Genomic DNA, 12,651 nt, shown 5'->3' with positions numbered 1-12,651 from the left:
ATATATATATATATATATGTGTGTGTGTGTATATATATGTGTGTGTATATATATATATATATGTATAATGTGTGTGTAGTGGTATAGAAATGCACATAATTCCACACAAATAGTTCTCAGATGAGAAGGTCCGGTTGTCAAGGTGAGCGTGGTATATTAGGAGCTGCGGCATTCATCCAGTCATGTGTCGTCTTTGTTCTCCCACTGTGTGACTTGCGGCCTGTGTGCTCTGGCAGCGAAAAGCAACAAATCTCTGGCTTGTGCATGTTAAAGGTTTTTTTTTTTTTTTTGGTTTGCTGTGTTTGGTGGATGCCAAATCACCATTTGTGTTATTTTGGCTAATGCTATTATAAAATAAGCAAATAATTAAACCATAACTGTCTACTAAAACCACAATCAGAAATTTAATCATGGCTAAATGTTCTGTACCATATCAGCCTCAGGAGATGACTGAGGGATGAAGAGACTCTGATGTCTGGTTCTTGAGGTTCTGATGGGTCAGTTCCTCTCCTGGTCCATTCTGTCTGATATAACAGCAGCACACTGATTAACACCATTTTTTTAATTGTCTGTACTCATCCCCACTGTCATTGTTCAGCCTAGGATTTGTATTTTCCCTCTCACATCTGTATCTTTTCAGGAGGTTTTCCCTCTAAGGACGGTGGAGAATCGGGTCGAGGACGTTTTAAAAAGACGCGGGTTGATAGCAGCTCACTGCGGCTGCGTAGTGTCCGTCTCTCAAATGCGCGTTCATGTTGAAGGCTTTTAGTGCGCAGTGCGTCCCACATTCTCCACATCCGCCCTTCGCTTCGCCCATTTCCGGTCCAATTTTCGTCTTTACATTGAGTCCGCATTTTCTTCGGCGAAGTGTTTTACCCACAATTCATTGCTGCACTGGACCTTTTCAGTTAAAGGTGGATTTATGGCAATGTTTTATGGGGGTTTTTTCCCCCCCAAAAAATAGCATGACAAGGCAAACATTAGTAATAGAAAAGTTTGATATGTTAAACTGAGCAGAAAAAGAAGAAATAAAAAAGAATAGTCACAAACTAACTGAGGAAATGATTTTCCTCTCTGTTTAGTATTGACTTTGAATTATGCCATTCCTCTGAATGTTCATTGTTTTCTAATAAAACATGTTCCACTGTTTCCATCTGATTACAATAAGTACAAGTCTCTGTTTCATGTTTTCCTATTCAAAAGAGAGATCTATTAAGTCCTGTTTGACCAATTCAAGATATAATTAAGAAATTGTCAACAATTCATAAGTTTTAATCACCTCTTTTAATTTACAGTATTAGTTAGTAAATTAAAATATTAATGAAATGTTCATTTATTTTATTTTCCCAATTCACCCTGTTACAACACAGTACTTTAAATAATTCCTCATAGATTGATGTTTTAAAACTTTGTATTTCTGTCGATTTTGATTAATTTCTGGTTTCATCTAATGAAAGTGTGACATTTAAGATTAGATAGAGGAATGAATAAAAACATTTTACTTCATAGGCTTAAAGAGAGCAATGATTAATACCTGCTTTGAAATAGGTAACTAAAGATATTCTTAATATTAATGTTAATACCACATTTTCTTTCATATTTCAATTTATTGAGTATGAATAGATCTGTATAATTACAACAAAACACATACAGTTATATCATCACTTAAGGTTGTAGTTTGTAGTTTCTGACTCATTTTAAAACAGTATGAGGCCACATGTGTTTTAGATTATTGTATTTAACTTCAACATTTTGAATATAATTGACTGAAAAAACATCTCACATTGCATGTGAAAACATGAAGGTCACTGAAGAAACAATTGAAAAAACATTTATTTAAAACACCAGAACAATAAAAGCATTCTGGTTATCGTCATACTTATATGCAATATCTATATAAAAAGAGACAAAAAATGTATACATTTTAAAGCTGGTAAATTTAAATGATGTGCTTAAAACTTATTTTCACTCACTGAACTGACTGAGCCACTGAAATAAACTTCATATTCCATGTTATTGAATGTGACTGTTTAAACATACTCCAGCATATGAATGTTTGAAATCCATTGGAATGAATTCAGCACAGATTGTAGAAAAATAGCTGAGTCACTGATTTCTACAACAGCAGTTTTAGCTGAAACAATATAGGTGTAGTAGCAGGTTGTTGTCAGTAGGTGGCAGCACGAAGGTGCTTCCGTGTCAGCTCACATGTCTGATATATATTTTTTAAATTAAAGCTCAAGTTTAACATAAACATTTGATTTAAAAAAAACCTTTAGCAAATGAAGCTTTTTATAAAAACATTTAATAAAAAGCATAAAACTTCATAATTAACTGTAAAAGCTTGAAAACATTAGTTTGTGTGTAATTATTTAATATTCTGCGTTTCACTCAGGTGAACTGAGGTAGTGAAATAAATGAATAATAATGGGAAAAAAAATAGATGAATAAGAAGGAGTTTACTCTAATGAGCTATCACTCTTATCTACGAAGGAGACATAAGTGATTTTCATTCAAACAGCCCTTTATTCAATATTGTAAGAACAAAACAACATCATCAGTGGGCTGTTTTTGTTTTTTGTTTGTTTTTTTTCTTCCAGACTGATCTGTTCTAACTGAACATTCCATCCTTACGTGTACTTGGTCTTGAGCTATTCAGCAGGATGTTTTCTTACCAAAACAGTATGTTAAAAAAGAGTCGCAGCAGAAAATTCAAGGCGGAACTAAAAATCACTTCCTGTTCCCTCAGGACAGCCATACTGAAACACGCGGAAGTTGAAAACACGCTGGCCTTAGCTTTTCTTTTGTTAGACGGTTTCTGAAGACGTGTTTGTGGTTTAGCTAAATAATTTAGTGTTTGCAGTGAAAATGTCTGCAATTTAGCCTCAGAAAGAGTCTATGACAGAGCAGGTAACTCCTGCTGAAGAAACATTCACAGAGTTGAAAGAAATCAACGCAAAGATCGAGGGAGAGATGGAGGATCACCGCAGACTGCTCGATTTCAGCCGGATACCGAAGATAATCTTACACCGGATAGGTACGAAAAACCTTCAAGTTTTATTGATACCGATGAGACAGGTTGTGGCTACGCTGAATCCGTAAATCTAGTGTTGGAACAAAACTCGGAACAAATCGTTATCCCGAGAAAAGCATGCCCTGTCGCGGGAGCGCGCATGGCTTTTTCTCTCGCAGATTGGTGAGAAAACTTAATGAAATATGACCGAAGAGGCTACTTTTAAATATATTCGTAACATTATCATGTTTATTAACCACGTAAGCCCTTACACGGTTAGTTTATTTCACAGATAAATTGATTTAAATACGGTTTTGGGCACCTTTGTTGAGACATATGAGTCGAACGTTTTACAGTCCGCGTCTGATGAAAATGGCTGATGGTTTGCAATTCCCTACCGGGAAATTATTTTTGATGATAAATACAGAAACGAGCATAAAAAACAGAACATCAACAATAGTGATAGTGATATTAATGATAAAATAATATTAAGTGCAAATTAGTCTGCAAATTCTGTGATGGGGGATGGTGAGGGACCTGGATAAGGGGGGCGATGGGCCAAAAGAGGTTGAGAAACACTGGACTAGGCAATTAAGGGTGATATAAAATGTAATCAGAGTGGAAAAAATATTCTTGTTCTGTGGCAAATTCTGATAGTTGTTGAATCTTGCACAAAATGACCAGATGAAAGATGTACAACAATGCCAGTTTAAACTTTGATCTATTTGCAAAAAGACTGAGCTCTGGAACATTAAAACATGGATAGAACTGCAATTATGTCAATCACACTGGCACTTCTTTCTTTTACATTTAGTTTTCTTTGACAAGTATTGTCCTTTCTTGGTTTATTGTTATGTCCTCTTTAGTTTTTTTCCTGTTGCTAGTTTTATTTTATAGTTTTTTATTTTGAGTTTGTTACTCAGTTATACCTCCCGCTTCTCCTGTTTCAGAGTTTTGCGCAACGTGTGCGTCTTTTTTTTTTTTTTGTCGTCTTTCTTTTTTACCCTCTATGGTACGGAGCGGTTGGGGAGTGTATCGATGGAGAAAAGCAGACTGACATAAGCTTTTTAAAACAATAGAAACAAATCTTGATATTCTGATTATTGAAATTCAAAATGCTGTGGTGCGTTTCGTACCAGACCACTTACAACACTGTAAAATGAACGCTGTCTGTCGTGGTATCAACTATGGGAGGATTTTTTTTAAATTATTTAAATGGGTTCGTTTTTCTGAGGGATACATGGTGAGGGTGTCGTGATTTTAGTCATTGCGTGTTTATAAGAGCGATTTTCTGTTGTCCTTCCATGGAAGTGGGCAGCATCCAGACGGACTATAAAACATGTTTTAATATAAGTTGCTATTTTAACATGATCACAGAACTGCCATAACATATGTACAAAAATCTTCAATAAAACATAAAATATTTGAAAATCAGACACCAGACAAAGTGAATCACAGCAACGTCATCAGCCGGTGCAACGCTGAACTGATGCGGTGCAGCTGCCAGTAGCAGGAGAGGAGCTGCGCCAAAAACTAACAAACACTGAAAAGAAGAATATCGATGGAGAAAAGCAGACATATTTTTCTCCAGCCAAGCATGTTGTAGCCAAGCATGTTATACTGTTACACTCTACAGTTTTAGCAAGTTGATCTAAGTCTACACTGGTACTGTTGTGCATTTAAAGTGTAAAGTTTACCTTCGAGCAAATCACAGCGCCCCCATTTTGTAAATTTTTCTGCCAGCGCCCCCCGCCGTCCTCTGAACGCCCCCTGGGGGACGGTACTGCCCCCGTTGTGAAATGCTAGATTGGTCTGTTAATGTAGGAGAAGATGTATTTTAATGTATGAACCTGCCAATATTTGCGTCCACTGTCTATTTTCCTGTTGATGAAACTTATACCAGTAACTCAAAGAACATGTGTGATTATGTAGAAAATAGTGAAATCCCTCCTAACTCTTTCTTTTTCAAGTTTGTAGGGGGATGCATTTTTTGGCAAAGCCAATTATTAACCCCCCAATAATTATTAACCCCCCAATATACAGTCATGCCCTGTCCAGTTCATGCCCTGTCCAGTTCCCCCAAACATTATTCTGCTGATATAAAACTCATACCAGTAGCTCAGAGAAGAACTGTGATTATGCAGAAAAGCTTACATCTTTCTTAACTCCCTATTTGTCTGATTTAACGGGATTCATATTTTGGCACAGCTAATTATTAGCCTGCTGACATTTGCATGCCCTGGTTTTCTGCTCAAAAGGTGTCATACAGATATTAAAGTCACTCTGGTAGGTCAGAGAATGTGTTATTAGGTAGAAAATTTYATATAACACATTACCGTCCACTATTTTCACATTGCAGGGCATGCATTTTCTGACCAGGGACAATTGGAGGCCCGCTGATGACCTTCCTCATCTGTTGTCAGTGGACTATTTGATCTTATGCATTCATTATGTCACAACAAATCAAATCACATTTTATTTGTTTATCACCTTTTAGCAACAATGCATTTCAAAGTGCTTTACGTAATAAAAACACAGGAATACAAAGTCATAGAGCACACAGTCAACAATATTACATTTTGCACATCAGATTATTGATGAATGTTTCATGACTAGGTTTCAAAAGCAACTCTACAGAGCTAGGTTTTAGTCTAGATTTAAAGGAATTCAGTGTTTCAGCTGTTTGCAGTTTTCTTCAAGGGTAAGACAGGAAAGAGGATTCATATAGAACCCACTTTACTCAAATCTAACTCTTAAGGAATACACATTCATCAATCTGTGTCAGCTGGGGGGTTCTTGACACAGTGCTGGTGGTATTAGTTGTTGCTGTCTTAGCCTTTGTTGTGACATAATGAATGCATAAGATCAAATAGTCCACTGGCGTCAAATGAGGAAGATCATCAGCGGCCTCCAAATGTCCCTGGAGAAAATGCATGTTATATTGGTAACATAATGGTAATATTATATGAAATATGATGCATAATGACACATATCCTCTGAGCTACCAGAGTGACTTTCATGTATGACACCTCCTGAGCTGAAAACCAGGGCATCCAAATATCCAAATATCGGCAGGCCATAATTTGCTGTGCCAAAATATGCATCCCCTGTTAACTCAAATGAATAGGGAGTTTCTGCATAATCACAGTTCTTCTCTGAGTTACTGCAATAAGTTTCATATCAATAAGACAATTGAAAGGGGATGCAAATATTGGCAGGCTCAAAAATTAAAGTGCCAAAGTCTGCTATATAGTGATGTGACATTCACAAACAATTTGATTCTTCTGATCGGCTCTTTACAAAGAAAATAGGACTGGAGCCTCATCAAGAGCCGTTCTTTGTTCTTGTAATGCTCTGTGTAAACTTCAGTAGCTATTATTATTTTATTATATACATTGATATTTATTTAATTAGCGAATAAAATGAACACAAGAACGAAACAGCACATGAAGCATGCTTGTTGCTCTTTGATTGTTTTTGTCACCTGTATTGGTGGCAAATGTTACAGATGCTGCTTTGCTTCATGCAGCGGGAGGGAGGGTGAGAACAGTCTTGGTGCACCTTCTCTTGGTTACTTCTTGTTGTGCCTTGTACAGTGTTCATAGTTGAGTGTTGTTTACCACTATGGTATTGCCTTTAATAGTGCAGACAGTGGTAGTTTCTAACATTGGCACTGATCTTGGCCTAGAATTGGTCTCTGCTTAGGTGGTCCTACAACACTATGTAAAGCTATTTAAAGGGATGTTTCACCAAACTGAAAGATTCTGGAATGACTACACTCCAAGTAATACATTTTATGGATGGGCACATGTTTGCTGAAGACTTTTTATTTTAGTTTTTGTTAATGAAAGTGATGGGTTCATTGACTCACATTTTGAAGCTTTTGTTTTCTTTTTCTCCAGATCTCTCACAATGCTGCATGTGTAAAGAGGAGGAGGTTCTCAATAAGCCCAGCAACCCGGAAAACGCCACTTTACATCAGGAGGATCCAGAACCTCTGCAGATGAAACGGGAGCAAGAGGAACCAGAACCTCTGCAGATGAAAAGGGAAGAAGAGGAACCAGAACCTCTGCAGATGAAACGGGAGCAAGAGGAAACAGAACCTCTGCAGATAAAATGGGATCAAGAGGAACCAGAACCTCTGCAGATAAAATGGGATCAATTGGAACCAGAACCTCTGCAGATAAAGCAGNTGCAGATAAAATGGGATCAAGAGGAACCAGAACCTCTGCAGATAAAATGGGATCAATTGGAACCAGAACCTCTGCAGATAAAGCAGGAACAAGAGCAACCAGAAACTCGAGAAGAGAAGCAACTCTGTGTCAGCCAGAATGAAGAGCAGCTTGTGCTGCATCAGGAGACTGATGACATGTTGGTGAACAAACAGCAGAAAGACAAAATTGACAGTTCAAAACAAAAAACGCACAAGAAAACTCACCCAAACCAAAAACTATATTCTTGTAAAATTTGTGATAAAACCTTTTCTCGAAATAATTCCTTGACAGCACACATGACAACTCACATGGCTAAGAAACCTTTCACATGTTCAATCTGTGGAAAACATTACGCTTACAAGAGTACTTTGAGTTATCACATGAGAATTCATACAGGCGATAAACCATTTACATGTGCTGATTGTGGAAAAAGTTATCATCTAAACGGCTCTTTAAGCAGACACATGAGAATTCACTCAGGTGAGAGGCCTTACACCTGCACAATCTGTGGAAAAAGTTTTGTTTGTAATTATCAGTTACTTACTCATATGGGGATTCATACAGATAAGTCTTTCTCTTGTGAGACCTGTGGAAAAAGTTTCCGGAAGAAACCTCAGTTAGTTAATCACATCAGAGTTCACACAGGTGAGAAGCCTTTCTCATGTGGGACCTGTGGAAAAGGTTTCACTCTTAAAAAACGTGTAGATAGTCACATGAGAATTCACACTGGTGAGAAGCCTTTCTCATGTGAGATGTGTGGAAAAGGTTTAACTTATAAATACAGCTTAACTGCTCACATGAGAATTCATACAGGTGAGAAGCCTTTCTCATGTGGAACCTGTGGAAAACGTTTCGCTTATGAAAACAATTTAAATATTCACATGAGATTTCACACGGGTGAGAAGACTTTGTCTTGTGGCACCTGTGGAAAAAAATGCATACATAAATCTCACTTAGTTTATCACATGAGAACACACACAGGTGAAAAGCCTTTCTCATGTGGGACATGTGGAAAATGTTTTGTTGGAAAACACGGTTTAAAATCTCACATGAAAATTCATACAGGTGAGAAGCCATTCATCTGTGGGACCTGTGGAAAAAGGTTTGCTCATAATTACAGTTTAACTGTTCACATGAAAATTCACACAAGGTCAGGTGAGAAGCCGTTCTCATGCGAGATCTGTGGAAATTGTTTTGTGTGTAGATCCAGTTTACGTAATCACATGAAGATTCACTCACGTTAGAAACCTTTCTGTTGTATGTCCTATAGAAAAGGTTTCACTCAAAAGAAATGTAACCGTTCGCATGAGAACTCACAGGTTTCATGGCACAATGTGAACCTCAAGTAAGATTATCAATAACTTGCTGTTTGGAAGTGGAGTAATTGCAACTGACTTATGTAGCAGCTTTGTACAAAAAGCATTTAAAATTGGATATTTAGCTGGAATACTTGGAACATTCACTTTATTCTGGCAGTTTTATATTTCCATTGTATTTATTCAAAGTAGGGGAGAGATTGTCTCTCAAAGAAACAATGAGTTTGGAATCTTTGTTGTGTGTTTTTCCTTTGTACTTATCTGTTTTATTTCAATAATTTGGAGAAATTGATGGCATGGTTTTAATTTTTTTTCTGCTTAGAAAATGTATTGATGATATGGACTGAATTTTAGATAGAAAAATGATAAAAACGTTTTATATAATTGTGATGCCCACTGGTCTGTGCCCATAAAAGAAAAAAAAGGAGCATGCATTTCTTTAATGCAGAGTTGTAAGAAGCTGTTATTTACTGTTACCAAGGGTTAATGACTATGGGTATAGTAAGTGTTTCACCAGTAGGCGGTGTATGGGGACTCTGAGCTGCCTGTTCCTCTGCCTTTTTTTATCTGCTGAGATTTAATGCATTCACTTGATTAAAGTAGTTTGAATTCAAAGATAGTTTTGCCAATTTACAAAAACGAGCATGCATGCCAATGAAATATGTCACTGTCTGTGATTAAATATGCATATAAAGTGCAGTGAATTGAATGTACATGTTACCTAAAGGAATTGTGACAAAATATGATGTTGATGGGATTATTTGTGGTTTAAGGAAATCTAATACTGCTGTTTATGTCTAATGGAATATGTCTACATAGATTATATATGATCATTTTAGGCATTGTTGTACAGACTAAGACTTAAACGCAATGAATTATACTTTCCAATGAGGTTCTTTTGTAAGATTAAAAAGGCCTTTTGGTTAACTGATTTCAAACCCACATTTGTGAAATAAAATATTTGTCTGATGTAAGATTCTAATCACATGATTCACTCACTGAACTGACTGAGCTACTGAAATAAACTTAATATTCCATGTTACTGAATGTGACTATTTAAACAGTTCAGCCTATGAATGTTTGAAATCCACTTAAATAAATTCAGAAGCACAGATTGTAGAAAAATGGCGGAGTCACCAATTTCTACAACCGCTGTTATAACTGAAACAATGTAGGTGTTGTAGCAGGTTCTTGTCAGTAGGTGGCAGCACGAAGGTGCTTCCGTGTCGGCACATTTCTGATCAAATGATTTTATTAAACATTAAAAGTTTAGTAAATAAAGCTTTTATAAAAATATTTAATAAAAAGCATAAAACTTTGTAATTAACTAAAAAGCTTAAAAACATTTGTGTCATTATTTTGATTTTCACTCAAGCGGCACTTTATTAATAATTGCAAAAATACATGTTCAGTGTTGTTTTCAATCTAATCTGTTCTAACTAGACACTCCCTACTCATTCTTGGTCTCGAGTTATCACAAAGTTATCACAAACCAACATTTCTGGCTCACAAAGATCGTCAAAACCTTGAAAATTGTAAAATTGTCCATTCTAACTAAATTCCGATAGGATGAAAATACAGTAAGAGTCACCTGAGCGTAAATTTGCTGTGAAAGTAGGTCAGTATTTCCATACAATTTATACAAACAACTAAAAGAAGCTATTTTCTAAAATTACACTAACAATGGACCTCTCAATAACACTAATTCATTTAATAAAACTTATAAGAGGAGGCTCAAAGCGGAAAATTCAAAGCGGAACTAAAAGTCGTTTACCGTTGCTTCAGTACAGCCAGAGAGAAACACACGGAAGATACAAACAACACACTGGTTAGCATTAGCTTTTCTTTTGTGAGGCGGTTGTCTGAAGACGAGTTTGGTGTTTTAGGTAAATATTTGCGGGTCTGCAGTGAAAATGTCTTCATTCCAGCCTCAGGGAGAGTTTAAAAACGTGCAGGTAACTCCTGCTGAAGAAACATTCACTGAGTTGAAAGAAATAAACGTCAAGATCGAGGAAGAGATGGAGGATCAGACAGAAATTAACGTCAAGTCCGAGGAAGAGATGGACGATCAACGCAGACTGCTGGACTTTGCCCGGATGCCGAAGATAAACTTACACCGAATATGTATGAAAACCCTTCACGTTTTACTAATACTGATGAGACAGGTTATAGAAAGCTCTTTGTGGCTACGCAGAACTCGTAAACCTATTTAAAGGACTGTTGCAACCAAACCAAAAGACGCCTGTATAACTAATGCGCTCTGTCTGAAAACATTACATATATAGATGTGGAATGATCAACTGTGACCTGGATTATGACTTTTTTTTTTTTTAAAGACCTAGGTACACTAGATATACAAAAAAAAAAAACTTATAAAAGTCGTAACAAAATCAGCCAGCGGTCATTGCAACATTGTACACATAAATTGAAGTTAGACAATGCACCGAGTGTATTAATTTATTAATTGCCTTTCGGTTTCTTGAATGAAAAAGTAGCTACAAGTAGTTAAATAGGTCCGTTTTAAAAGTCTCTAAACAAGGAATATTCTATTGAATTTACATTTGTGAATAAATAAGCTTTGCTAAAAGTGCAATCTAATTAATTAAAAAATAATTAACTCCCCCGCCCCCTTGCTCAACAGTTTCCAGCAGCTGATGCACGTAAGGGGCCCGGTGATTCGTTAGGGGCCCGGTAATTGGCCCGCCCCCCGGCCTGACGCTGACTTGTTCCGCTAGTGGTTAATGACTTAAAGATTCGCAGTCCTGCTGGCCAAACTGCATATTTCCAAGTGTTTGACACACTTAAAGGCTCCCCTGTTTTATTACTGGTACGGCGGGATTTTATTTTTAAATGGAAGCACACACGTTCGCTGAAGACTTTTTATTTTGGTATTTGTTGTCATACTTGAATCCGTAAAACAGGTAGTGGGACGGCTGTTAGACTAAATAATCTGGGGAAAAGCCAGTCCCCAGATTATTTATTATTTATTGTTGACCATTATGGTTTTTATTTAGATAAAAACATTTTATGAAAATAGGATACTATTGACTCTCTGCTCCAAGTTCGAGTGCCTCTGAGCTGCACCTTGGAGGCACTCTGAAGAAGATCAAATCTTTTCTTGCAGCTTGAAGGAGTTTGTTTGCGCCATTTAAACCGTGAGCTGTCTCTTTTGACTTAGATCAAGCAGTACTATCACTGTAATGAAAGTAACTTAAAAATGGCTCTTAAAAAAGCAATTAGCCCATCATAGATAGCTGATGAATTTGTCCAATAGCCCAACCTTATTGGCCAGCGCTACTGAGCCCTCACGGCCCGCCGCAATAGTAAGGAACAAATGATGGAGGAGCTCACTATGATGGGTAGATAAAACCACTTGCATGTCTTAAAAATATTAACTATTGTGCTTTCATTCTGTGTGCAAAAACCTTTAATAAATAAATATTTATGAATTGCTTATTAATAAATCAATAAATACTTATTTCTCACAGTATTCAATGAGAAATAAATATTCCTCACAGGGTAAATCAAACCTTAAACAACTAAAGCTGCATACACAGAAGCCGAGGAAGTTGAGAACGATTTCAGCAAAGACGTCGGCGATATATCTGCAGTTTTAGAGGAAGAAACTACAGAGTGAAGTAGAAGAGGGAGCTGGTTCTCTGGAAGGACGGCAACCACATTTAGAGCCATTTAGTTCTATATGGAGGAAAAAATTTTTTTAATTTTTTTTATTTGTCTCGGGGCAAGTAGGAAAAACTATTGCCACATTCCTTGTTCATCCAAAAGTCCTTGATATATTATATTGACTCAAATGTAGTTCAATTCCGTTCAGAAGAAGTACATTTGTTGAGTTTGTTATTTTAGAAAAGCCTTATAAAGTCCTGTTTAGATGCATAAATAAATTAAAGTGAAGGGTTTGTTGTTTGAGTCACATTTAAAAGCTTCTTTTTTTTGTCTTTTTGTCCAGCTCTCAGTGAGCTCAGCAACCAGGAGGAAAGCTACACTTTAAATCTAGAGGAACCAGAACCTCTGCAGACTAAACAGGAACCAGAGGAACCAGAACCTCTGCAGATAAAACAGGAACCAGAGGAACCAGAACCTCTGCAGA

At 36.8% G+C, this 12,651-nt stretch overlaps 1 protein-coding gene, 1 long non-coding RNA gene and 1 pseudogene across 4 annotated transcripts in view; 2 read left to right on the top strand and 1 right to left on the bottom strand.

Moving 5' to 3' along the window:
• LOC108167187 (uncharacterized) overlaps positions 1-7,299 on the bottom strand; it is a 12,771-nt gene extending 5,472 nt beyond the window's left edge. The window contains exons 1-2 of the long non-coding RNA XR_001777547.1: positions 7,240-7,299; positions 7,009-7,152 (exon numbers count right to left, since the gene is read on the bottom strand). This is a non-coding gene — a long non-coding RNA (uncharacterized LOC108167187). The remainder of the gene's footprint in view (positions 1-7,008; positions 7,153-7,239) is intronic.
• LOC103480883 (gastrula zinc finger protein XlCGF57.1-like) overlaps positions 1-12,651 on the top strand; it is a 21,070-nt gene that overhangs the window by 6,006 nt on the left and 2,413 nt on the right. Inside the window, exons 1-2 of one of the 3 annotated variants that reach the window (XM_017310385.1) lie at positions 10,307-10,667; positions 12,511-12,580. The exons of 1 other annotated variant lie outside the window; for it this stretch is intronic. In XM_017310385.1, coding sequence (XP_017165874.1) covers positions 10,457-10,667; positions 12,511-12,580 — 281 coding nt within the window. In that variant the 5' untranslated portion in view covers positions 10,307-10,456. Of the gene's footprint in view, positions 1-10,306; positions 10,668-12,510; positions 12,637-12,651 lie in introns of those variants that run through there. One more of the 3 variants, XM_017310384.1, reaches the window with a different exon arrangement.
• Positions 2,768-9,512, top strand: LOC103480804 (gastrula zinc finger protein XlCGF57.1-like; annotated as a pseudogene).

The sequence above is a fragment of the Poecilia reticulata genome, linkage group LG18 (genome assembly GCF_000633615.1).
Source record: "Poecilia reticulata strain Guanapo linkage group LG18, Guppy_female_1.0+MT, whole genome shotgun sequence".
Lineage (NCBI taxonomy): Eukaryota > Metazoa > Chordata > Actinopteri > Cyprinodontiformes > Poeciliidae > Poecilia > Poecilia reticulata.
Note: the sequence above shows the minus strand (reverse complement) of the source record. Positions and strands in the feature narration are given on the sequence as shown.